At 41.2% G+C, this 27,414-nt stretch overlaps 1 protein-coding gene across 4 annotated transcripts in view; it reads left to right on the top strand.

Annotated features, from left to right (window-relative positions):
* Positions 1–27,414, top strand: part of LOC114653860 (cadherin-7-like) — a 149,669-nt gene that overhangs the window by 91,721 nt on the left and 30,534 nt on the right. For all 4 annotated transcript variants that reach the window (XM_028804426.2, XM_051929252.1, XM_051929251.1 and 1 more), the window contains 3 exons: positions 985–1,172; positions 4,199–4,449; positions 9,555–9,691. In XM_028804426.2, the coding sequence (XP_028660259.2) occupies positions 985–1,172; positions 4,199–4,449; positions 9,555–9,691 (576 nt within the window). The remainder of the gene's footprint in view (positions 1–984; positions 1,173–4,198; positions 4,450–9,554; positions 9,692–27,414) is intronic.

Genomic DNA, 27,414 nt, shown 5'->3' with positions numbered 1-27,414 from the left:
CAACCGGGTCCTTTAGAAAGGAGTATCAGTCCTTAGCCCGGGGAGCTTGAAGTCAGGAGTGAAGCAGATGAAAGAGCTCTTCTTGAGTGGAGGAGAAGGCGGTCAAAACAGGATGGTCAGTAAGAGGCATGGTAGAAGAGTTAAAGGAGCAAAGTGTAAGACATAGACAATCCCTAACGTGGTCCCTGCAGCTCCCCAAACTGTTGACACAAAAGCCTGGACACATGTTTGCCAATGAATAAAGTGTTGTATTGTGTGAAACCCTTACAAAGAAGTGTTTCCTACATCACAACCACACTTTAAATCAACACTCAGTAACTCTGTTGTCTCTCCTCTGCTCCTCCAGCATGCTTTGTCTTCTTCCTCCTGGGTTTGAGGCAAGCAGCTCCTTTTATGTAAAGTCCAGGAGTACTTCCAGTGTCCTGAGACTGTGGCTTGCGAGTTTTCCGGGTGAGGCCAGATGCTGACAAAGAAGTGATCTCTATTCCCTTCTGTGCTCACTGGTGCCACACATGGAACCCAACAGGGCTGAGCCAACGATTTACTGTTCCCAATGTGTTCTGAAGGAATCCATAGAGGTGATGTAACCCAAGGAGGCTGCCATCTAGCATGCTGGGGAAGACAATACCATGAATAAATTGTCTTCCCCTATCCTTCCATGCTACTCTTGTCCGTTGCCTGTTAAGGATTTCAGTACATCTCCCGTGTGACGTCTCTCACAATAGGAAGACAAGTCTTTGTTATTTGGTGGATGTTCCCTCATTCTGTTCACCATGCATTGATTCACATTACCCACACTAAAACAAACTTCTAATGTTTTGAATGCTTTCTTTTGTTCTGTACGTTCTGTTGGACTTGTGGTCTGCTAACAAGTGCGCCTTGTATGTCACAATGTAGTAATCTTTTGGATTATTTACTAGTACATTATAGAATGTTAACAAATATACAAGAACTAATGATAATACTTTATTTTTTGCTTTTAAGAGATGTACCGTTTTTTCAGTCCTGAAGACGCTCCTGTTGGTGCAATTATTGGACGAATTATGGCTGATGACAGTGACACAGGAGAAAATGCGGAAGTGAACTACACCATTAAGGAACTGGATAGCTTTGATACGTTTGATGTAATTAATGACCATAAAACTCAAGAAGGAATTATCGTATTGAAACGGGTAAGGCAATTGATATTTAAAAGTTACATTTTTAGGATGGCACCATTTTCTTTTAGTTGTAAGTGTTATGTTTTCCTAGGGACACAATCTTTGTTTTGCCTCACTGCATCACTGTGCCTTCACTGTAGATTGTTTCTAAAAACCAATAGAAGCCTTTCGATGTGATACCTACAGAAGACATGAACAGTCCATTTTTGACGTCACGTAATTTTCGATTAAGACAGAATAAGAGTGAAGCAGTTCTCCGTGAGAGGTGGAAGCGCTCTCATTGGCTGAATGGCTGGATGGTGAGCTGGTGAGAGAGGGAATGGGGTCATGGGAGCCAATAAAAAGAAGGGATTCCATAATGTGCCAGACACCCTGAGAACTGTGAGTACAACAGAATGTTAGTTCGGATCAGTGGGTACCTGAAGAGCTAACAGCTCATGGAGATGTGGCGTACTGTGCTTGAGGGAATTCCCAGGGTCCTAATGAGAATAAGGCAAGAAAACAATAAACAGGCATGACCTCCCCTTTATGGATTTTACCATTTTTTCTTAATCTCTGAGGGGAAATTGAATTTTCACAATGATCCTTGGAGGGCAGAGTGCATGGTCAGCCATTGTACAGCAAAGGGAGCAATTTTCAGGTTAAGGGCCCAAAAAGTTGGATCATTTCTGGCAGTAACGGGATTTGAACCGGCGACCTTCTAGATACAAGAGCAGATCAATAACCACAGAGGCAGCACACACATCACAAATTATTCATTGGCTTATTTATTGTTTATTTTATTTCTTATGATGGACACTGTTCTATGAATTATTTTGTGATTTATTTCAAGAATTGCACTGCACTTTGTTTAAGATAAGGAGCAATGCATGACAATGAAAGCATTAAGCACTTCACCCACCCATTGCTGTGTGCTATGTTTCCTCTTTGCCCAGCTCATCCTTGGACATGACTATCGAGGACCCGCATATATGGAAGCTGCGGGCATCTGGGCATCACACCTGCTGTCAAAGACTTTATAGATTTGAGAGTGCAGAAACCAAATTTGGCAAAAGAGTTGCTCTGTCACATCTACTTGTTGAGAGATAAAGGATTAAAATGAAACAACACAATTTTACAAAAATAGTGTAATACATTTTTATAATTAATAATTCAAATTTGAAAAAATGATAAATTACATATGGAATTGTCATGTCAGTTTGTAAATCACTTAATCCAGACCAGGCTTGCAGTAGGGGTGCTGGAGCCTTACCCAGATAACATTGGGTGCCACGCAGGAACAAACCCTGTACAAGACAACATTACATTTCTTGGCGAACACACACACCAAACATACACACCAGAGCCAATTTAGCATCACTAGTTCACCTAACCTGAATGTCTTTGGACTATGGAAAGAAACCCGTAGCACCCGGAGGAAACCCAACAGACACCGGGAGACAGGGCAGTGATTGTCGAAGAAGCGAGAGGTCCCTGTGTTGTTTGAGAGGAAAATTTCTCCTTTCAACTTTCAAGACCAGGGATTTGGGAAAGGAGAAAGCGATTGATAGAGGATGACACACCGTATGAGGAGGAGGATGATAAATCCTGGAGTACCCTGACAACACTTCGGCTCAAGATCCAGCAGTTGTCAACCTGGTGCAGACTACAAACTCGGGTATGGGGACTTACCGTAAAGCTCTCTCTCTGGATTATGGAAATCTATTTAGATTGGTTTTCCGCATCGGAGGGAAATGTATGAAAACTAAGGGCCTTGTTGTACTTACTGGAAGCTCGACATAAAGGTACACAACAATGTTCAGCTGTAGAGCTATCTTTATGCTGAAACTTAAACATCTGTTTTTGGATATTCTCATCACTAAACAAAAATCACAACTGCAGTATAGACAACGGAAGTGACTGAGCTGACTGAGATTTCACTGGAAGTAAACCTGCACTACCGTGTGCATATAGCCTATTGAGTCCGAGTCAGAAAGCAGTGAGCAACACTCTCTTGGAGGAGGAAAGAGGATTTTGAATGGTGTATTTGTGCTGGTGTTCATATGAAAAGGTGTTTTTGTCAAATAAAAATCATTTTGTGTGTGGGGTATTGCTGTTTTGGGCTCAGTGCCGCCCCCTAGTGGTTACAATATAAAGGTACACTTTTGTTGCATGAGAGAAATTTGATGCAGACAAGTATAATGAGTATCTCATTAAACTCTTATTTTGCTGATTCTGGTGTGTTTGAAAGAAAATTGAACCGCTTTCAAGTTACTAAGGGTTAAAAACTGGTAAAGCTGTTTTGCTGTAATGGCAGGTTATTCATACAGGTGTCTGTCATAAGACAGGGTGCAGTAAGATGATCGAGGACAACTTCCTCTTTAGGAACCTTTCCTTTTTTAGGGTACATCTGACACGTATATAAAACAGAAATTGGCCGATTTGCACAATACAAGATGAAATACTTGGGTAAACGATATTATGCTTTTTTATAAGTAAGGGAAAGGGAGGTCGAGAAAATATAAAAAAGCCAACTGGAAAACGGAACTTTGTTCTTCTGCCTTGCAACGCATGAATCCTATGTACTCACCGGTGACTGAATAAAGACTGATTGATTGAACTATTCCTGTTTTCCTTGGGGATTACTTCCACATGTGCATCAAATTTTCTTTCTGTGCTTAGTATAATTAGCTGTTAGCTATAATTAGCTATTTTCAAGCATTTATGGAATATTCAAGTGGCTTCTGTTTGGAGCTTTCATTTCAATAGGACATAAAAGTCGTAGCATGACAGCAACAAGATGTTAGGAATGACACAGCTCAAGTACTGAAACATTCAAACACCTACTTAAATGTCTTGCTATATATTATTTCATTCGGATATATCAAAATTCTAACAGATAAAGTATGGTTATGCTTATTTAATGAGGCCAAGGCTTAAAGCTAATTGAATGGTAAAACATTTTAACACTTGTATCTGTATTTTACCTTAATGTCATTCTAGTAGAAGTCTTAATGAAAGATACAAACAGTAAAAATGTACTTTTGAATTCCATACAGCCTCTCGATTTTGAAAGTAAATCAAGATTCCACCTTAGAGCTGAAGCAATCAACAGATACACGGATCCCAAGCTTGACAGTAGTCAACTGACTGATGTGACTGATGTGAAGATCACTGTTGGAGATGTGGACGAGCCTCCGGTTTTCATGACTGACTTCTACTTGTTGAACATTACTGAAAATGCACCACCAGGCTCAGTTGTTGGCACGGTGGCAGCAAAAGACCAAGATGAGGATGACAGTCCTATTAGGTATGCTCTCATTGGTTACTTTTATTACTAGATGTTTCTGCTACCATCAACTATGCGTCTGTCCATTTCTGTAACATAGTGTAAGCAGGGCTGGCACCACCATTAAGGCGAATTAGGTGTTTGCCTGGGGCACAGATCATAAGGGGGGGGGGGACCCAGCTGCACAGGTAAGCTACCGAACAGTTGGTTGGCACACTAATAAGTTTGGCCTAGGGCGCAGAATAACCTATCACAGCGATATAAATATCACAGGAAGTCTATGGAGAAGACTAGGAGAAGAAAACAGTTCAAAATTGAACAGCACATCATCACAAGGTACAAATGTGATCAAGGAGGCTAATGGGGTGTTAGGTTATACAACATGATATGTGAAGTACAAGAACTTAAATGATGGTAATGTATCTCACCTCTAGTACCATGTACAGCAGGGGTGGGCAGCGTCGATCCTGGAGGGCCACAGTGGCTGCTGGTTTTCGCTCCCACCAATTTGTTTAATTAGAAACAAATCCTTGCCAGTCTCAGGCCTTATTTAATTTTATGGATTGTTAGTCTTCAATGTTAGGTTCTTATATCGTAGATTTTTTCCTTTCCAATGACACCATCCAAATGATGTGAAGCCTAAAACAGATATGTCATATTTTTCTATTAAGTTTTTTATTAAACCAAATAGTGAATGATGAATCCACAGAGGTATAAATGGAAACAAGTTACTGTAAACAGAGAACTGCTGGCTCTTTTGTTATTTGCATCTTATTGCTAATAAGGATCCATTAAAAAGAACGCATGCAGCTGTTTAAGACTCAAACAAGAAATTAAGAGTGGGGAACTTTAACAAGCGAGACCACTAAAATGTCACTTGATCAATAAGTACTTCATCAGCAGTAATTGATTTCTCATTAAGAAATTGGGTTGGAACAAAAACCTGCAGACACTGCAGCCCTCCAGGGCTGACACTACCCAACCCTGGTGTACAGTTTTGGTCTCCATAATACAAAAATGACATAGCAGAACTAGAGAAAGCTCAGAGAAGAGTGACTAGGCCGATTCCAGGACGTATGAACTATGAGGAGAGACTGAAGGAGCTGAACCTTTTCAGTTTAAGCAAACAGAGATTAAGAGGGGACATAATCTGTGTTTAAAATTATGAAAGGAATTAGTAGAATAGATCCCAATTGTTACTTTAAAATACTTTCTTTAACAAGAACATGTTGACACAGTTGGAAACTTGTTATGGCAGATTTCACACAAAAGTTTGTAAAGTTTTTCTTCGGTCAAAGAGTCATAGACACATGGAATAAATTACTAAGTAGAATGGTGAAGAGAAGGACTTCAGGCACTATTAAATCTCAACTTAATCTTTACATACTGTTTGGGTCAAATTTGACCCGTTTTGACATTTGACAGCAGTAAAAAATACCCTAAATGTCATTCTTTAAGCCTGAAATTTGACGACTTTTCCTAAAGTGATCCAAAATACACAAAAATGAAAATATTTTAAAATGTTATACTGTCGTTCAGGTTCTACAAATTTTTGTACATTGACGGTGTTCAGGGTCAAATCTGACCTGTATCTATTGAGATGGATTTTAGATCCACCAATGTGGGTCAAAATCAAGAAAAATGGAGGTTTTAGGGAATCTTGAAAGTGTGAAACTGCCATGCCTGTGTGTATTTTTATAGGAGAGTGGTGACACATTTCAAGGGGGACTCTGACACTGTTACGAGAACGATCCCATCCTCAACCCAACGCAGAAAGGGCAGAAAGTTCTCAGCTCGAGTCTGTTTACCTGTGTGTGAGGTGCCTGGAGTGATATATGGTAAATAATATATAGTTATTTGGAATACAATGCATTTTATGTGTGTTCCGTGTCTACAACAATCTCTGGAAATACATCATTAATACAGAAATGTTTTTCATGTTTTAGTAATAATTGACAAAACGTAGACATGAAGTGTATAATGTGTGAAATTCTGTTCTCTTTCTCCGATGTAGAACCCTCATCCTCATCTCAGTTCACCTCTGCTATAGCACATCTTTATTTGAAAACAGTAGTGTCAGACTGGGGGGAGTGTGAACGCGACTGAGAGAATAAAACTGAATAAAAAAAAAAAAACATGCTAACCTTTAAAAGTACCATACATTTACACCATCTTTTACAGACTCAAATTAAATGTATGTTTTTATTCTATAATAGTAAGAATAAGAGCAGCTCACTACTCAAAATGGAGATGTCCAGGATCGAACCACAAACATCTTGATTACGAGTCAGCAGTTCTTACCGCTGCACCACCAAAGCGGTCTTATTAAGGGCATGTCAATGTCGCACCCTAGCGCAAGTTCTTTTTCTGCAGCTATATTCTTGAATAAAAGTGCACTTGTTTTGTTATACTTGTACCTTTTGTGAAAGTATGTATTTGATATTTGCACTCCAGGTTTCACACATTAAACACATCATGTCTACATTTTTTCTATTTTTACTAATATATGAAAAATGTTTCTGTTTAAACAATGTGTTGACATAGATTGTTGTAGACATAGAACACACATGAAATGCATGTATTCCAGATAACGATATTATTTACTTAATTCAAACTCACACGCAGGTAAACAGAATTGAGCTGAGAGAAGTTTCTGCCCTTCATTGCGGTGGGGTGATGGGATAGCAGGCTCCTTGCTGCTTGGGCTTATTGACACATTTACAGCACAAAAGACGCTGACAGGGAGGTGCAAACAGATTTAAGGTGGGCTGGGATTACAAGTCTTTTCATAGGCTTTGGTACAGTAATTCTAGCTTTAAGCCCTTAGACTGCCACCCATATGCCCGTGTGTGACAATATGTTATTTTTGATTTTTTTCTGTTACAATCAAGAATATTTAGACTTTAAATGTTTACACTGATGCACACATTTTAACATTTAAAATATGTGATAAAACTATTCTTTTTATCATGTACTTCTACCTCATGAAGTAAATCATTACATTTGTTACAAACTCCCCAAATTAGACTGGCTTACACTAATTGAGAATTTTTTTAAATTTCTAGAGCCTTAGTTCCATTGTGTAGGCCGGAAAGCCCATCTTTTATGTTTAGGATTTGGCTGCCTGGACTGTAGGCAGTCCAGTGGGCCCAGACCTGAAGTGAGATCTGGCTTGGCTTTCCTTTCTGAAACTTGCTCTCCCTGTCATGCTTCATAGTGCTCATTGGGGTCAAATGCAAATCCACATTTGTACCGAGGCTGTTATCGTATTCTGGTGAATCTTTTTGCAGACCCTGAGGTATTTCCAAGGAGTTTTGCGTTTACTTCCTTAAATAGTTTTCAATTGTCTACTTCGCCAGTTTCATAATTCACTGAGCCTTACCTATAGCCAAAGCAAAAGCTAACATCAAACTATAATTAATCTTCTAATAGTTATTTGTACAAAGTGATTGTATGGGAGAAGGCGCAGTATTTATCACTCAGGACGTGCTCAGTCAATATATGACTTCAATAAAGAATTTCATTTTTACACATTGATTTCTGTCTTGGTCATTGTATTTTACAATAACACTGTATATTTTCCATCATTATAAATTGCGACACAATCGCATTAAACCTGAGGTACTATCACATTTAATCTCATAGAAGGGTATTTTTGTTTTTTGTTGTATATTCCATAAAACACAGGGATCAATAACTATGGACTTGTTTTAATGGTGGTGTAAGAGTTGTTAGGCTATGATACCCACAGTGCACCAAGACTTCAGCTTACCTCTTATTATACAGTACAAACCACACCTCAAACCTTTGAGGAATATTTTTAAGAAATTATCACATTAATATGATTATAAAGTTAAATAAAAATAGCTTGACTTTATTCTCAGCCACCTTACCAGTTGTAAGATGGCACATTGGGAATGGAGCAAGTTGTGAGTGAAGAGCACAGAGCTGAAAGAAGGCTCGCTCACAACGTTTTCATAAACACGACTTTCTTTGCTTGTGTACGCATCTGCAATCAAAGTGTGTATGTGTGATTGTTTATGTATGTGATTTACAACATGCACCAGAATTTTAACCCTTAAAATGCCACATACTTAGGGGTTAATGCACCTCTGGACACCAAATGCTTTTTTTGCTGCACTTTCTAAGTGAACGTCACAATTCACAAAGAAAAAGTGAAATTTTAATGGAACAGATTTTTTTTTCATGCAAAGAGCATCACAATTACTGCAACATTGATCATTTTACACACTGCCAATGAACTGTAAAAACTATTAATAAAAACTACTGCAAAAATCTATTATTATATGTACAAGGTGCAACTGACGCCATTGATGAAATTCAGTAAATCACCGAGGCAACTGCTCTTGAACTGACTGCACATAAGCACACAGAGGTAAGCACTGATACTGGCAGGCTCGTCTAGTGCAGCAGCTGAATCCCAGGGATAATGATGCTGCATGGGGCAATAGTGGTCATGAGCTGGCTGCTCAACGAACGTATGGCATGGACTGATCATCTCCAGCATGCAGGCAAATTGCCCTGGGAAGCGACTATAGCCAGTTGCGGCGTTCAATGAATGTACGTCGCGAAATATACTCGGCCCCTGCGTACTGGCAAATTTCTCTGGAAACAGACTTAAGCCGGTTGCAGCGTTCAACAAATGTACATTGCCGAATATACTCTGCTCTGGTGTGCTGGCAAATTGCATTGGGAAGCGACTTTAGCCGGTTCAGGCGGTTTAAGGGTTAATATTGCAATACTCGTATTCTATTTATGGCCAAGTACCACTTTGCATTGGTCATTCTGTCTTCACTAACACATCCCCCTGTTCATTCTCATTTTTGCATACATCGTTGGATGTTCTGTGTCTATGAATGTACTGGAAGGCAAAACGCTTCCCTTGACAGCTTGCATCATTCACAATGTGCCATCTCGCGTGTTCTCCTTCCACATCAAATCAATCCTAGCTGTGCACTTTCAGGCAAGTTAATATGTTTTTTAGTGAATGGAAATAACTGGAGTGCCAGTCTTTTTTATTACAGGTACTGAAACAATGTCATTACGTAATCATTCATGGATGAGTGCACTATTGACTGCATGGAATGTTTTCTTTTATTTTATAGGTACTCAATTAACCACTGGACCAACACCAAGAGAATCTTTAAAATAGATATTTACAATGGATCAATCACTGCTGTTAAGCCTTTAGATCGAGAGGCAGCATTTTGGCATAACATAACAGTTTCAGCAACCGAAGCCAGTAAGTGTCATGTTTTTTAATCTTATAAGATAATATTGTTCACATAGGGCAGCATGTTGGAAAAATGGTTAGCACTGTACCTCATGGATCCTGGGTTTTAATGTCATGCCGTGTTATTGTGTATGTGGAACTAATAAGTTCTGCCCATGTGTTCCTCCAGATACTCCAGTTTACTTCTCTTTTATTGTGTAGGGTCTAATGGTATCCCTATTTCCCTTTTGTACTCTTTGTTGTGTAGTCCTTAATAAAATGTCTGAAATCCAATACCCTTACCACTCTGTGAACAGGTATTTTAGCTCTCCCACACCCCTCTTCACCTCCATATCTGGAACCTCAGGCAATTAGACAGAGTAAAGAATCAGGCAGGGTACACATTGAACTTTGTATTATTGATAAAAACAACCAAAAATATGAAGGAAGCAGAATACTCTGTAAATATTGGCACACTACATCCTTACAGCCTAAGAAGCAGTGCATCTTGCATCCACAGGTGGCTCTCAGCTTATCTTCAGTCTAGCTTGATTTGTTACCACATATGGTCTTTGAATGGAGTATTGAAGCAGGCCATGTTCCTCTCTCAGTATGGCTGCTGAGACAGAGTTGTCTTCATCATGGTCTTCTCTTCATGGCCAGATAGTGAGAGAGGAAGAGAGAGAGTTGTAAAGGCAAGGTGACCAGCTTTGTACCACAAAACACAAACCAATGGAGCATCGCATTACAAAATGGCCTGCGGTTCAAAACCAATCATAAGCATCCATACTTCAGACCAATAAAATTTGTTTATCTGTCCCTTCTTGCTTAGTCTATCAATGCAAGAGCTCAGGTACAACTTACCCCCCAGTTGCCTTGTTTAGTCAGTTTATGGCCTTCCTGCAGTGGACGACTTATAAGCTCCAAGTCCAAATACAGTCGCCTTTACCAAGCTGGTCTGATTCTCTGTCCCCCTCACCAAAACATTCCTCATCCTGAGTCCATCCTAAAGACGCGGGGGAGACAGTGTGGCAAGGTTATTATAGTTTTGCTTTTATATATTAGTTCTTATTTCTATATTTTTTCTGACCTTACTTGGAAATTCAGTTTAGTTTTAGTTTTCCTTCATCATATATTTTTAGTTTTAATTTAGTTTTTATTTCACAAAGTCATTTCTATTTTATTTTTATATTTATTAGTTTCAGGTTTAGTTTTAGTAATTATGGTATGGTTAAAGAGCAACTATTGAGTTTAGTTTTGTGTCACAATTGGACAGAAGACTTGAATAGCCCATCATAAGAACAGTAAACCCATAATGAGCAAAGTAAGAGCAGGTAATAGGAGTATGGATGGGCACAAAATGACTGAGACAGCATGTGAGATTAGGAACAATATATACAGAGCAGGATCGCAGGAAACCTGGAGCCTACCCCAGCAGGTCTGGATGCAAGGCAGGAAAAAGTCCTTGGTATTGTATGATATGGCTGATGTTAAGAACAAAAAGAATATAATATTTTAGCTATCTATTTTAAGAGAGAGAGAGAGAAAAATTGAAAAAAGGTGGACAAATATATTAATTATTTGAGGGCTGAATATTTTTTCCAAAAAGTTTTCTGAAAAGCACACAAAGCAATGGTTTCACACATAATTCAACATAAAACATGTTGCTGCGTGCTGTGGTTGCTGTTGGTACATGTTTGGCATGTGTGGAGGCAGTAGCTGCGCAGGGGCACCTCGATGGCCATCAGGAATGCACGGTGGGCTGGCTGCCTTCGCACAGCAGGTGGGTGGTGGTCACAGTGTGACGCAATATGGTCTTGTCTTCCTAAGTGGTGGTCCTCCCAGGCAAACGCTGCCATAGGCGTATCAGCTACACAATCACCACGATCAACTGGGGACTGATCAGCTGATGCTGGTACCTCACTTTCATATTCAATGTCCATCTCCTGATCACTTGCATCAAATTCCAAGTCTGACAAGTCAGAGTCGGATTCAGCGATAATACATAAAACGTCCAACTCGCCTGATGTCAATGCCATTTTAGAGGTTGTTTGCTCTTCGCTACTCACACAGGGAATCAAGGTTAAATCAACAAAGCTACTTAACTTTCCTTCTAGCAAAGAGAGCCAAACTTAAAGGTAAGGGCGAGTTTTGTTGCAGTTTGCAGCTGATTACCATCCTCTACCCCTGAATTTCGACAAAAGTCGACATCAGCTCTGAAAAGAGTTAAAACATAATTCTGCTACTGCGGTGGGTTGGCACCCTGCCCAGGATTGTTTCCTGCCTTGTGCCCTGTGTTGGCTGGGATTGGCTCCAGCAGACCCCCGTGACCCTGTGTTTGGACTCAGCGGGTTGGAAAATGGATGGATGGATGGATAATTCTGCTACTTGATTATTTTCGCAATATCAAGTATTTTAAGCTGTGAATATTAACTAAAAAAAGATAAATTAATAAATATGGAATAAATATAAAAACACATTAGTATCTTCACCAGTTGTCAGAATCTCTTCGTCTGCCTATCTTTCGTTCAGTAGAGACGTTGGCAACTCAGAAATTTTACAAGGTGTTGTTGTTAAACGACTTTTTTAAAGCAAAAGTGATCGGTCAGCAACAATATGCTGATCTTGTATGGTGACCTAGTCAGTCTCTCGATCAGTGCCGTTTTATTTTCAAAAAGGATTTCTCCTGTGTGTAGTGTGAGGTGAGTTGTTGTCAACAAAATGCAGGCGCCTGAGAAATAAACTGAAACGCTACTCACTCGTGATTTTTCTGTCCATACAGTAAAGGTTTTGTTGACCAGCACATTCTGATTTCAGGCGTTTCAATTACATCTTGATAAACAACAAGCGCAAAGAAAGGCGGCACGTAAACAGCTTTCAATTTTACACGCTTTACATGCCTGTAGTCAGCTCACTCTGTCATCACAAATGCTGTCTGTTACCAGCTGCCGTTCAATGGATGAATACAGTCATATGAAAAAGTTTGGGAACCCCTCTCAGCCTGCATAATAATTGACTCCTTTCAACAAAAAAGATAACAGTGGTATGTCTTTCATTTCCTAGGAACACTGGGGTGTTTTCTGAATAAAGATTTTTAGTGACGCATTTTGGCTGTGCAAAAATGTGGGTCCCCTTGTAATTTGGCTGATTTGAATGCCTGTCACTGCTCAATGCTGATTACTTACAACACCTAATTGGTTGGATGAGCTCATTAAGCCTTGAACTTCATAGACAGGTGTGTCCTATCATGAGATATAAAGGTATTTAAGGTGGTCAATTACAAGTTGTGCTTCCTTCCCTTTGACTCTCCTCTGAAGAGTGACAGCATGGGATCCTCAAAGCAACTCTCCAAAGATCTGAAAACAAAGATTGTTGAGTCTCCTGGTTTAGGAGAAGGCTACAAAAAGCGATCTCAGAGGTTTAAACTGTCAGTTTCAACTGTAAGGAATGGAATCAGGAAATGGAAGGCCACAGGCACAGTTGCTGTTAAACCCAGCAGGTCTGGTAGGCCAAGAAAAATACAGGAGCGGCATATGAGCAGGATTGTGAGAATGGTTACAGACAACCCACAGATCACCTCCACAAACCTCCAGGAACATCTCGCTGTAGATGGTGTATCTGTACATCGTTCTACAATTCAGAGCAATTTGCACAAAGAACATCTGTATGGCAGGGTGATGAGAAAGAAGCCCTTTCTGCACTCATGCCACAAACAGAGTCGCTTGTTGTATGCAAATGCTCATTTAGACAAGCCAGATTCATTTTGGAACAAAGTGCTTTGGACTGAGGAGACAAAAATTGAGTTATTTGGTCAGAACAAACAGCACTTTGCATGGCAGAAGAAGAACACCACATTCCAAGAAAAACACCTGGTACATACTGTCAGATTTGGTGGAAGTTCCATCATGCTGTGGGGCTGTGTGGCTAGTTCAGGGACTGGGGCCCTTGTTAAAGTCGAGGGTCAGATGAATTCAACTCAGTATCAACAAATTCTTCAGGATAATGTTCAAGCATCAGTCACAAAGTTGAAGTTACACAGGGGTTGGATATTCCAACAAGACAATGACCCAAAACACAGTTCGAAATCTACAAAGGCATTCATGCAGAGGGAGAAGTACAATGTTCTGGAATGGCCGTCACAGTCCCCTGACTTGAATATCATCGAAAATCTATGGGATGATTTGAAGCAGGCTGTCCATCAAATTGAACTGAACTGGAGAGATTTTGTATGAAGAATGGTCAACAATACCTCCATCCAGAATCCAGTCACTCATCAGAGGCTATAGGAGGACAGTGTCTAGAGGCTGTTATATGTGGAAAAGGAGGCTCAACTAAGTATTGATGTCATATCTCTGTTGGGGTGCCCACATTTTTGCACCTGTCTAATTTGGTTATGATGCATATTGCATATTTTCTGTTAATCCAATAAACTTAATGTCACTGTTGAAATACTACTGTTTCCATAAGGCATGTCAGATATTAAAAGGAAGTTGCTACTCTGAAAGCTCAGCCAATGAGAAACAAAAATCCAAAGAATTAAGAGGGGCTCCCAAACTTTTTCAAATGACTGTATATGGTCACAATCAGTCCACCTCATCTTTCATCCCCAAAGACATGCTGGTTAGGTTAATTGACAATCTAAAATTTCTGTGTGTGTGTGTGTGTGTGCAAATGAATATCACAGTGGATTCAAAAAGTATTCTGACCCCATGATTTTTTATAGACATTATTTTGTAGATTTATTTATTTTTGGACAAAATTGCAAAGTTACAATCTAAACAATAATGACAAAGTGAAAAAAAATGTTTGCAAATTTATTAAAAAGCAAGAACTGAAAATTTTCATTCATGTAAGTATTCAGATGCTTAATTTTGTATTTTTTAGAAGCCCCTCCTGCAGCAATTCCAGTCCTCTTGGGTAAGTCTCTATGAGTTTTGCACCCCCAGGGAACTGGACAGTTTATCCCATTCTTCTTAGCAGATCCTATGAAGCTCAATTCATTTAAATGGAAAGCATCTGTAAACTGCCATCTTTAGGGCTTTCCTCAGATGTTTAACCCTGGGCTTAAATGCAGAAAGACATACAAAAGTCATTTCTATGGAAATAAATGGAAGGAGAAAGCAAGTATGTAAACATATATATATGATTGAATTGAGTTAAATAATATTATCTGCAGACTATGATTGTAAAGAACCAATGTTCTAAACATTTTTTTAACTAATTAAGTACATAGGAAAAGTGCAGCTACCCTAACTGATATAAACAATCGGACTGGTTTACAAAGGAAACTGCAGTTCATTAGTTGGCAAAATCGGAACCAGTGGGCATGCAACAAGGACCATGCTGGCCCCTAATATAATTGCAATTGCAACTTAATTTTTGTATGGTGCTCTTAACTGAGTGCAAGCACAGAGCACTCTAAACAATTTTCCATTAAAATGCAAGTATGTATAAGTATAGAATGTATACAAGTATCTTAGTAGCTGTGCTTCTCATCCAAGATGGTTGAAATTTAAGTAGACCTGAATGTTAACGTTTACAGTGCATTTTACAATGCATACGCCTCTGGTATACGCCACTTGGTATGGGATTTCTAAAAGCAGTTTTGACATTTGTGATGCGCCATCTTTTGGACTGACGAATTCAATGCACATGTCCCTTTTAAGTGCCATTTGGTATGGGATTTGTAAAAGCAGTGATTATGCCTGTGATGCATCTGTTAGAATGACAAATTCAGTGCAGATGTTTCTTTTATATGCCATTAGGATTGGGATTCGTAAAGGCAGTGATTATGCCTGTGATGTTTCATCTGTTGAAATGACAAATTCAATGCAGATGTCTCCATTATGTGCCATTTTGTATGGGATTCATAAAGGCAGTGATTATGCCAGTGATGCACCATCTGTTGGAATGACAAATTAAATGTAGATGTCTCTGCTTAATGCCATTTGGTATGGGAACTGTAAAAGCAGAGTTAATGTCTGTGATATGCCACCTGTTGGAATGACAAATGCAATGATTTTTATTACAAAAAACTGTTTGTGGTGCGCCATCTTTTGGAATGATAGAGACAAAGCATCTGGATAGACTCACATATAGACAGACATCCTTTTATTAAGGAGGATTACAGTGAAACCTGCGCTGAGATTATGACCAAACGATACAGCTTATTTTTTAAAAGGAGCCGGAGGCATGTCAATAACACCAAATCATCAGTAAACAGCCCCATAGATGTGTGTAACCAACTTTGAAAAAGTGACTTTATTTTGAGAAATGGTGCCGATGGATTGCATCTGATAACATTACTCTAAAACCCGATAATTCCTTAAATTCACTGTTTTAGCTTTGGATAAAGTTCCGACCGAATGGATTTTTTTAGTTCTGTTTATACTTTTATAGCACAGCATTCAATAAATGATCTCAAAACAAATTACACTTTTTTTGTTGTCTGAACACATTCTCACTATTGAACGTTTCGATGTATTCATAAACTCTATCCATTTCTTAACTCACTTACTGTACGTGCAAAGGGGGGGCTATCCCAGCAGCATGAGCGGCAAGGCAGGAGCCAGTACGAGACAGGATGTCAATTCTATGCTGCACAACATTTTCAACAAACAGGCTTTTGTTACCTTATCCTATTTTTCCAACTCTTTTTGAAATGGTTCTTTAGAAATTTTGCAAACCAATTTATCCCGCATTGTACCAAAATGTAATTTTCATGTCCTTTTCTTCCTTTTCCCTTTCAGTTCTTCGTCCATTGTTGACACTTTCTGTGTCAGCAGCTCCTTGAGTGTATTATATTTTAATAAATTAGATATGGTGTGCGTGTGTGTGCGTGTGCTCTTGGCTGATGATTTTCATTCAAGTCAAAGATTTTATACAACGACTGTTTTATTTTTTTTTGTTAATTCTTCTTAGCATTCATAGCATTCTTAGCAGGAATTTGAATACACGTTTACAGATTAATACTTAATCAGTCTGCTTTTGAAATGCTACCCTAAGAATTACAAATGAAGAATACAATTAGGAAATTATTAACAAGCAGCCTGTATTTTCTGGTGGCACTCAATGTTCCCTCTAAGGAGTAGCATATAGTGAGCAAAAAACATTGTTTATGAGCGACATTTTGTTTAAGCCAAAAATTTATGAGCACCAACTCCGACAGTCGGAGTGAGCGATCGTGCAATAAGTACGAGCGACGCCGTCGGAATGAGCGATCGTGCGGGAAGTATGAGCGATGCTCTGAATTCGTGTGAGCGATCGCTCACGCGCTCAGCTTAGAGGGAACATTGGTGGCACTCTGTGGCAGACACCACCCTAAGGGGCATTACAGGTTGCACATTTATAGTAGGATGTCTTTATTTCTTTTCTAAAATGTCACCATGGGCTGGTTAAGTGTCTAGCTCAAGAATTCTCAGTGAGTTAAAATTGCTTGTGTTCAATGGCGAGCCACTAAATGATGGAGCCTACTAGAAAGCCATCACCAGTCCTGGCACGTGAAAACAATTTTGACCCCACATAGAAGGGGTACAAGATGAGGAAGAACAAGAAGAAGAGGATAAGTACATTGATGGGCAACATGGTGATACAGTCACTAAAGCATCTGCCTAACAGCTGCAAGAGACTATGTTTGAATTCCTTGTTCATGGTCCATCCATCCATCCATTTCCCAACCCGCTGAATCCGAACACAGGGTCACGGGGGTCTGCTGGAGCCAATCCCGGCCAACACAGGCAACAAGGCAGGAAACAATCCTGGGCAGGGTGCCAACCCACCGCAGGACACACACAAACACACCCACACACCAAGCACACACTAAGGCCAATTTAGAACCGCCAGTCCACCTAACCTGCATGTCTTTGGACTGTGGGAGGAAACCGGAGCACCCGGAGGAAACCCACGCAGACATGGGGAGAACATGCAAACTCCACGCAGGGAGGACCCGGGAAGCGAACCCGGGTCCCCAGGTCTCCCAACTGCGAGGCCGCCACATACTCCTTGTTCATGGTCTGTATGGATTTTATGCATTCTGTATCTAATCTGGGTGGAGTTTTCTTCTGGTGCTTCTGCGATTCTTTCACACTCCTAAATTTCAGCCTGATGTCACATTACACGATTACTAGTCACAGGGGATGTTAAACGTCATAAATGTTGTGGCTGAGCTCAGCATGTGAGTATGTCAGATTACACGACTAGGAATCTCTGGTGATGTCAAATTAGATGACTGCCTAATGCAATACAATACAACTTATTTTTTGTATATTGCTATTCACTCAGTGCCGGCACAGAGTGCTGTGAATAATTCTGCTAAAATACGAGTACAGATTATACTGGTTACTAAATACAGAACTGGTACACATATATACTGCTAAAAAGATTAAAGGAACACTTTTGAATATGAGTATAGCATCAAGTCAATGAAACTTGTGGGCTATTGATCTGCTCAGTTAAGTAGCAAAGGGGCTTGTTCATCAGTTTCAGCTGCTTTGGTTCACTGGTGGGACAACAATGAGACGACCCCCAAAACAGGAATTGTTTGACAGGTGGAGGCCACTGACATTTTTCCCTCATCTGTTTTTTCACTCGTTTTGCATTTGGCTACGGTCAGTGTCACTACTGGTAGCATGAGGCCATACCTGGACCCTACAGAGGTGGCACAGTAGTCCAACTTCTCCAGGATGGCACATCAATACATGCCATTGCCAGAAGGTTTGCTGTGTCTCCCAGCACAGTCTCAAAGGCATGGAGGAGATTCCAGGAGACAGGGATTGACCCTAGGAGAGCTGGACAGGGCCCCTCGTAGAAGGTCCTTAACCCATCAGCAGGACTGACCGGTATCTGCTCCTTTGGACAAAGAGGAACAGGATGAACACTACCAGAGCCTACAAAATGACCTCCAGCAGGCAGGCCACTGGTGTGAATGTCTCTGACAATCATAAACAGACATCATGAGGGTGGCCTGAGGGCCCAACGTCCTCTAATGGGCCCTGTGCTCACTGCCCGCCCGGCACCGTGGAGCTCGATTGGCATTTGCCATAGAATACCATGATTTGTCAGGTCCACCACTGGCAACCTGTGCTTTTCACTAATAAGAGCAGGTTCAACCTGAGCACATGTGACAGACGTGAAAGGGTCTGGAGAAGCCATGGAGAATGTTATGCTGCCTGTAACGTCGTTCAGCATGACCAGTTTGTTGGTGGGTCAGTGATGGTATATCTGGGGAGGTATATCCATGGAGGGACACACAGACCTCTGCAGGCTAGACAATGGCACCTTGACTGCCATTAGGTATCAGGATGAAATCCTTGGACCCATTGTCAGACCCTATAGTGGTACAGTGGCTCCTGGGTTCCTCCTGGTGCACAACAATGTCCGGCCTCATGTGATGAGAGTATGCAGGCAGTTCCTGGAGGATGAAGGAATTGATACCACTGACTGGCCCCCACGTTCACCTGACCTAAATCCAATAAAACATCTCTGGGACATTATGTTTCAGTCCATCTGATGCCGCCAGGTTGCACCTCAGACTGTCCAGGAGTTCAGTGATGCCCTGGCCCAAATCTGGGAGGAGATCCCTTAGGACACCATCTGTCATCTCATTAGGATCATGCCCCCCGATGTTTTCAAGCATGCATACAAGCACGAGTATGGTTTGGAGTTGCTGCAATGAAATTTTATTTTTTTGAGCAATGGTCCACAGTCAGGTTTTTGGGACACCGGAAGTACTGGAATCGCATAAAAGTAGCCAGCCAGTTGGGAGGAAGAGGAACGAAGCTTTGTGGAGCTGGAAGGAGAAACAGAGACAGAGAAAAGAAAAGAAAGTGCTGTGTGCTTTACTTGTGCTGTGTTATGAAGGTGGGAAACGTTTCCCACAGCTGAATAAAAAGCCTGTGTTGAGCTGGACTTGTGCCTCATGTCTGTCAGTGCCGGGTATGGGGAGCTGGAGCGCCTGCTGCAGGTCACAGAGTGTTCCTCGCTGAAAACAGAGTAATTTCTAGTCAGCCTAAGTTTGTTTTAGCCATTAGAGTAGTGTCATCCTCATATACTGTATACAATTGCTGACAATTGTTTTGGCAATTTTGATTCCAGTATCTGAAAACTCTAGGACAGCCATTTGCTTGATATATTCAGCATATAAGTTAAATAAATAGGGCAACAGCATACAGCCTTGTCCTTATTTTGAACAGTGATGCACGAACCCTGCTGAGTTTGCTTCACATGATTCTGGCAAAATCACAGAGATGTTTTGGGAACTTTGCCGAACTCTGTGGAAAGCATTGAATTCAATGTGGAAGGAGGTAGTTTTGAGAGGCTTTTAAATGATGTTAGGAGGGCTAGGGAAGCATCTACCAGCTCTGTTGGGCTGAAATGTGATCTGAGCCGTGAGGCAGCAGGGCTAACCATTGTGCCACTGTGCCTCAAACAATAAAAGATCCAAAGGCATTGATAACCATAAACAAATATAACAAATACACACAAATTAGGAATAAGTTCAAAAAAATAATCTACCTTACGGGTGTCCAACTCCAATCCTGGAAGGCTACAGTGGCAGCAGGATTTCCTTCTTGCAACTTTCTTAATTAGTGGCAAATTTCTGCTATTAATTGAATTTCTTTCCCTTCACTTTGTCTTTTTTAAGACCCAGGCTTCTGAGTTGTTTCTTTTTTCCTTAAATGGCAACCAAACAAACATGAGATGTGAAGTGAGCCAACAGACCACCACTTAGGGCCCCAACCTCCAACCAATTTCACTCTAACCAGTTTCTTCATTAGACTTCAATTTGCGTTGTTAATTAAACCCGTAATTTAATTCTATGGCTTGCTTGTGCTGTCATTCTGCCATAGCAGACACTTTCCAAAATGGTTGATTTTCTTTTGTAAGAGCACCGACCTGAGCAGATCAATATTACTGAGTCCTTCACCTTTCTTTATTTTTAAATATTGTATAATAAACGCCAGTCAGCTGGTTATCTGTTAGATTGTTCTGTATCCCATTATAGTTTGGCTATAGAAGTCTTTAGAGTCCTGGTGCTTCCTATCTTGCTATATGGTTGCGAAACATGGATGACCTGAGATGAAGACTGGACTCCTTTGGTACTGTGTCTCTCTGGAAAATCCTTGGGTACCGCTGGTTTGACTTTGTGTTGCTCACAGAGTCCCAAATGAGGCACATTACCTGCACTGTGAGGGAGCGTCAGTTACGGCACTACGGCCATGTGGTGTGATTCCCCGAGGGTGATCCAGCTCACGGGATCCTCATTGTTGAGAACCCGAGTAGCTGGACCAGGCCAAGGAGATACCCACGTAACACCTGGCTGCGGAGGATTGAAGGTCATTTTCGGAGGGTGGGACTGGACCACTTGTCTGCCTTGGGGGTTGCCAACCGGGATCCCGAGTTGCTTCGTTGTGTGGTGGGTGCAGCTATTTACTTGATAGTTTGGCTGTTAATAAAGGAAAAAAGAAAGAATGAAGGGGTCTGAGTCTTAAATAGTAAATCAATTAAAACGGAGACAACAGAAGTTAATTACCAGCAAAAACTGTCACTAAATAACAACATGGGTAGAATAAAATTTACAGCCACTGTAGCCCTCCAAGACTGGAGCTGGACAACCATACTCAACATTTTTTGATGTCGCGCTTTTGCTACCTTCAAGGACTCCGGTTTTTCCCTTCTTGTTTTGATTTTGCTGCTTAGGTTTGCTCGATTGCCCAGTTCCGACTCGTCTTTTCTGTCTTTTATTTGCTCTCCTGGTTGCCCTTTCAAAACGAGTTGGGTTGCTGACACGACAAGCCCTTCCCCCTGGCCATTTAAACAGAGAAGGCTCAGGAATAAGAGAGCATTGTATTTGTAGAGGATTTTTGTAAATATTGCTATTTTTGAAGGATTTATTTTGCTTCTGTTGTTGGATTTTACTTTTGGATTGTGGATTTGACCCTTGAATGCAAGAGCGGCGTTTGGGGGTGGCATGTGGAGCGACCACCCCTGGCCCCACGCCTTGAGGTCTGCGTGTCCCATTCGAGCGGATTTGTCAAGTTATATTCTCCAATTATATTTCGATAAAGTCTGTGTGTTATCATGAAAACATGTAGCTGAATTCTGTAATGAGAAAACCCGGTATATGTTAATTTTTATCAAATTCGTAAACGGCCCCACGTGGGGTTGGTCAGCCATAAGCCCCGCACACCACTAAGGCTGCCTCTGCTTGAATGCACTTGGAGTTTTTAACTTTTAACTTTTCCTTGCATTTTTTTTTCTATTTTTGTATATAAATCCTTATTCTGGAAAGATTCTTTGTTTGCCCTTTTGGTGCACACACCAGGGGTTTACTGTCATCCCTTTCCTTGTGGGACTTTTTCCTTTATTTTGAGACTTTTCTAATTATTTTTGTGAGATTGCTTTGTTTTCGGTTGTGTGCTAGTGCTGGAAGCCAGCAATTGGCGTTGACGATTAACTAGATTTGAGGTGAGTCTTGATGGTAACATACCTGGCCTGCCTTCATGGTCCTTTTAGAAGCTGTGGCAGACGGCTGGGAACCCTACCCAGTCGGGACACCTGGAAGGACCATGAGAGGGACAATGCCTCTCCTGGGCCACGAGAGGGCAGCCGCCCTGGTCTGCACAGGGTCCACGGGAACAGAGTTTGGGCGCCAAAGGATTAAAGAGCCCTGGAATACAGCTGTAGCGGTCAGGAGCCGCTAAGATTCACACCGTCAAAGGTGATGGTGATTTATTTATTTTAATAGAGGAGAATCCCAGGAACGTCCCCAGCCTTGCATCGACCCACACACACTCACAACAGAGACCAATAAAGCACACTGGGAAAGGCAAACAATTAAGCATATAATGAAACTAAATTAACTAAACGAAAACAGTAATACCACCCCTGACCCTTTCGGCGATATTACATTTAACATATATACACAAACACCACACAGAAAAGCCCATGAAACCCAAACCGGATGAAGTTGAGAAATGACGAAGTTAAGTCCAGCGATCTGTATGTTGAAAGGGTGAAAGAAAACACAGTCCTACCGGTAGTTACTGAAAGGATGAAATCGGATGGATGGTTCAGGAGTGCTCCACTCTTCCGGAAAACCAATGAATCCAAACGCAGTCCACAGTGCACAGGTAGACAGATGATCCAGACCCCAACAAACGAATACAGTCCAGGACACTATGATTAATTAAAGTTCCAACAATAGCAGGCAGCACGACAGATAAACGCAACACACAACGCACCAAACAAAACAAACTGTTCTTCTTTTTGCCCTCTGCCCTCCTTTTAACTACCTTTGACCACCTTTGACCCCAGCAGTCTCTGAAAGGACTGCTGGGAGATGCAGTTCTTATTTAGTAGCACGGCTACACAGCACTTCCGCCATAACCAGAACTAATTCCAGAAATACCCGGAGTGCTTCCGGGTGCTCATATGGCACTTGCGCCACACCAGGAAGTGTCGTCAAAAGACTATCAGGAAGCACCTAGAGTACATCTGGGGTGTTATAAAAAGGGGCCGCCTCACTCCTGTAGGCGAGCCGGAGTTGGGAGGAAGGAGACAGAGCTTGTAAGGAGGGGAGTAGAGGCAAGAGAAAGAAAATGAGAAGAGAGGCTGTTGGAAATTTGTGCATTGTGTAAAGGAAGAAGGAAATAAGCGCGTGTGTTTTGGACATTTGGTGTCTTGTCTGCTGTGTACGGGGGGCAGCCTTTCCACAAAGCCCACCATTTTTGCAACTCCTGTACACAGTAAGAATTAGCAGATGCCTCTGCAATATATTGTATGACTCTAAATCAGCAAACTTTATGCCTGCCAGGTAGCCTGACTGGTGGCTTTGTTAAAGCAGATATTTTTTGCTAGCTTTACCAGCCTATAATATAAAGTTATATGACTGTGTTTTCAACATCATTAGTGCCAAAAAACAATACAATAAGCAAAGGGCACCCTACGAGAGTCTGTAGGCTCCATTAAAAAGAGGCTTTTTTTTTTTTTTCAACAATCTCCACTTACTTCAGAGTGTCAGAGTCATCACAGTCAGACGTGTTTTTCTGCACTCTTTACCTGAGACGCCTGTGATCTCCCAGGGAGACTCCTCCTGATAGGGAGGAAATGAAGGTCTTCACAGCTAGTTTTCCAGTCTGAAAGTGAGAACTGTTGCAAAGTGGTGAAAATACAATAAACCCAAGCTGAATCATCACTCAGGGCTTTCAGGTCTGAAAAAAAAAACAAAACAAAAAGGAAACAAGATTTATTGTCATTTCATCTTCACAGTCACGCCACACCATTTGTGATAAAATCACATAAGATCCAGTTGTGACAGAAAGTCGTGTGTTGTAAAGTCTCCTTGTTAAAGCTACCAGCCGCAAATCTGATCATGCTCTTGTTGCTCATTATTTATAAGAAAATAAAACATTTTCAGAAAAAAATGTATCCGCAGGTTTTGAAAAATGACACTGTGAAATGTTCACTTCCACTTTAACAATCAGGCTTTACTGTATATTCATCCCGAGCTGTCCTTTTCCTTATCATGCTTACTTGTGTATATTGGATGTTCAAAGCCCTCTGTTATTACTTTTTCTCTGTAAAATTGTTTATGTTGCCTTTGTGAAATTTTTTGGGGTAATAATCACTTAGGGGTGGCACGGTGGCGCAGTGGTAGTGCTGCTGCCTCGCAGTTAGGAGACCTGGGTTCGCTTCCCGGGTCCTCCCTGCGTGGAGTTTGCATGTTCTCCCCGTGTCTGCGTGGGTTTCCTCCCACAGTCCAAAGACATGTAAGTTAGGTGCATTGGCGATCCTAAATTGGCCCTAGTGTGTGCTTGGTGTGTGTGTGTGTGCCCTGCGATGGGCTGGCACCCTGCCCAGGGTTTGTTTCCTGCCTTGCGCCCAGTGTTGGCTGAGATTGTCTCCAGCAGACCCCCGTGACCCTGTAGTTAGGATATAGCAGGTTGAATAATGGATGGATGGATAATCACTTAGAGGCTATACAGAAGAAAAGGCAACAATATACAGTCACTGGCCACTTTATTAGGTACACCTGTCTAACTGCCTGTTAACGCAAATATCTAATCAGTCAATCACATGGCAGCAGCCTGTAGACATTGTCAAGATGACCTGCTGAAGTTCAAACTGAGCATCAGAATGGGGAAGAAAGGAGTGACTTTGAACGTGACATGGCTGTTGAGTACTTAAGAAACTGCTGATCTACTGGGATTTTCATACACAGTTATCTCTAGGGTTTTCAGAGGATGGTCGGAAAAAGGGGAACTATCCAGTGAATGGCAGTACTCTGGGTGAAAATGCCTTGTTGATGCCTGAGATCGGAGGAGAATTGCCAGACTGATTTGAGCTGATAGAATGGTAGCAGAATCTCAAATAACCACTCATTACAAATGAGGTAAGCAGAAGAGCATCTCTGAACCCACAACATGTCGGACCTTAAAGCAGGTGGGCTACAGCAGCAGGAGACCACACTGGGTGCCACTCCTGTCAGTTAAGGACAGGCAACTGAGGCTGCAATTCACACAGGCTCACCAGAATTAGACAATAGAAGACTGGACTCTCTTCTCTCTTCTCCCTTCTCCCTACTCTCTCTTCTGTTTCTTTTTCCGGTGTCCTTTTGGTGGTGGCGCAACCACCACCATCTACTCAAAGTACCATGATGTTCCAACAATGATGGATGGATTAAAAGCCAGAAGTCTGTATGACCATCAGCATTAAGTGATTCCGTGAGAACCCTAACTACAAAGAGGACTATTTCATTTATGTTAGGTAGAATTCCCAGAGGGGACTGGGTGGTCTCGTGGCCTGGAACCCCTACAGATTTTATTTTTTTCTCCATCCTTCTGGAGTTTTTTTTTTTTTTTTCTGTCCACCCTGGCCATCAGACCTTACTCCTTTTCTATGTTAACTAATGTTGTCTTATTTTAATTTCTTATTTTGTCTTTTATTTTTCTTTTCTTCATTATGTAGAGCACTTTGAGCTACTTTTTGTATGAAAATGTGCTATATAAATAAATGTTGTTGTTGTTGTTGTTGGAAAAATGTTGCCTGGTCTGATGAGACTCAATTTTCCGGTGATATTCAGACCATAGGGTCAACAATATGAAAGCATGGTTCCATCCTGCCATATATCAATGGTTCAGACTGGTACATGTACCTTAATGGTGTGGGGATATTTTCTTGGTACATTTTGGGTCCCCTTATTACCAAACAAGCATCTTTAAATACCCCAGCCTACAGTATTGTTGCTGACCAGTTTCATCCACTTATGAACACAGCGTACCCATCTTCTGATAGGTAATTCCAGCAGGATAATATGCCATGTCACAAAGCTCAAGTCATCTCAAATTGGTGACAATGAGTTCACTAGACTTAAATGGCCCCCAACAGTTACCAGATCTCAATCCAATAGAGTTCCTTTAAGATGTGGTGGAACGGGAGATTTACATCATGGATGTGCAGCCAACAGATCTGCAGCAACTACATGATGCTATCATGTCAATGTGGACCAAAATCCCAGTGGAATGTTTCCAGCACCTTTTTTGAAACTATGCCACGAAGAAATATGGCAGTTCTGAAGGCAAAAGAGGGTCCAACTCGGTTCTAGCAACGCGTACCTAATAAAGTGGCCAGTGAGTCTATACATATGCATTCTTGACCATTAAAATTACAGAACTTGGAAAAATATGTCCTATTGGTATGACACTTACAGGATGGACAGGTCATGTTAAAATGTAAAAATGTTTTCAAGCACAGAACATATGCTAATGGTGAAGTGCTTTGAGAGACTGGTCAGGACCCACATAGCATCCAGACTCTCCCTCATACCAGACCCTCTTAATCACTCTGTCACTCCACCTGAGCCTGGCCGAGTGTCATACATGCAGCTCTTCTTAGGTTTCAGCTTTGCATTCAGTACAATTATCTGTCACCACCCCATGGACAAGCTTGCTCTGCTGATCCTGGAAACTTTCCTTGTTAATCAGATTTTTGTGCTATGACTGCAGAGCAGATAGTATTTGAGAGTGACCAGGATAAGAGAGTATAAAACCAGACAAAGGGTCCAAACTGGAAAAATCAAAGGAACCTGTGTGCCACAAGATAAAAACAAAGAACTAATTCAGAGTCAAAATGCAAAGATCGGTACACCAGAGATTTGACGCGCAAAGATTTTCTGAGACGTACCTTGGATAGAGAAGGAATGCCTCAGAAGACCTTTTATTCCATCACTATGAAATCAGGGTCACACTCCCATGACAACTATGCATGCCCTAATAACTAGTGCCCAAAATGAGAGCAAACATATGCAGCTCTAAATGATTTTCTAAAATGGCTCAGACATATTAAATAATTCCAAAATTTGATCCCATTCAGACCAAGCTGGAAAAAGTACATTGAATACCATCCTTCTGAGCAGTGGTGTCCCTCAAGTCTGCGTATTGAATCCCCTTTAACCTGATGACCCATGACAATTGCCCCAGGTATAGCACGGACCACATCATTAAGTTCATGGAGACACAGCAGTGATAGGGCTTATCAGTGATGATGACGAGATGTCTTACAGCCAGGAGGTTGAACAACTCATGGACTGGTGTAAGAACCAAACTCACCCTGAATGTCTAAAAAACAAAGAAGATCACTGTACACTACTGGAATAACCATGACACCCACCTTACCCTCTCTATCAACAGCTCCACTGAACAGTCAGGCACGAGCACAAAGTTCTTGGGAGTGGACATAACAAAATATCTCTCCTG

Source organism: Erpetoichthys calabaricus, chromosome 6 (assembly GCF_900747795.2).
Source record: "Erpetoichthys calabaricus chromosome 6, fErpCal1.3, whole genome shotgun sequence".
Classification (NCBI taxonomy): Eukaryota; Metazoa; Chordata; class Cladistia; order Polypteriformes; family Polypteridae; genus Erpetoichthys; species Erpetoichthys calabaricus.
Note: the sequence above shows the minus strand (reverse complement) of the source record. Positions and strands in the feature narration are given on the sequence as shown.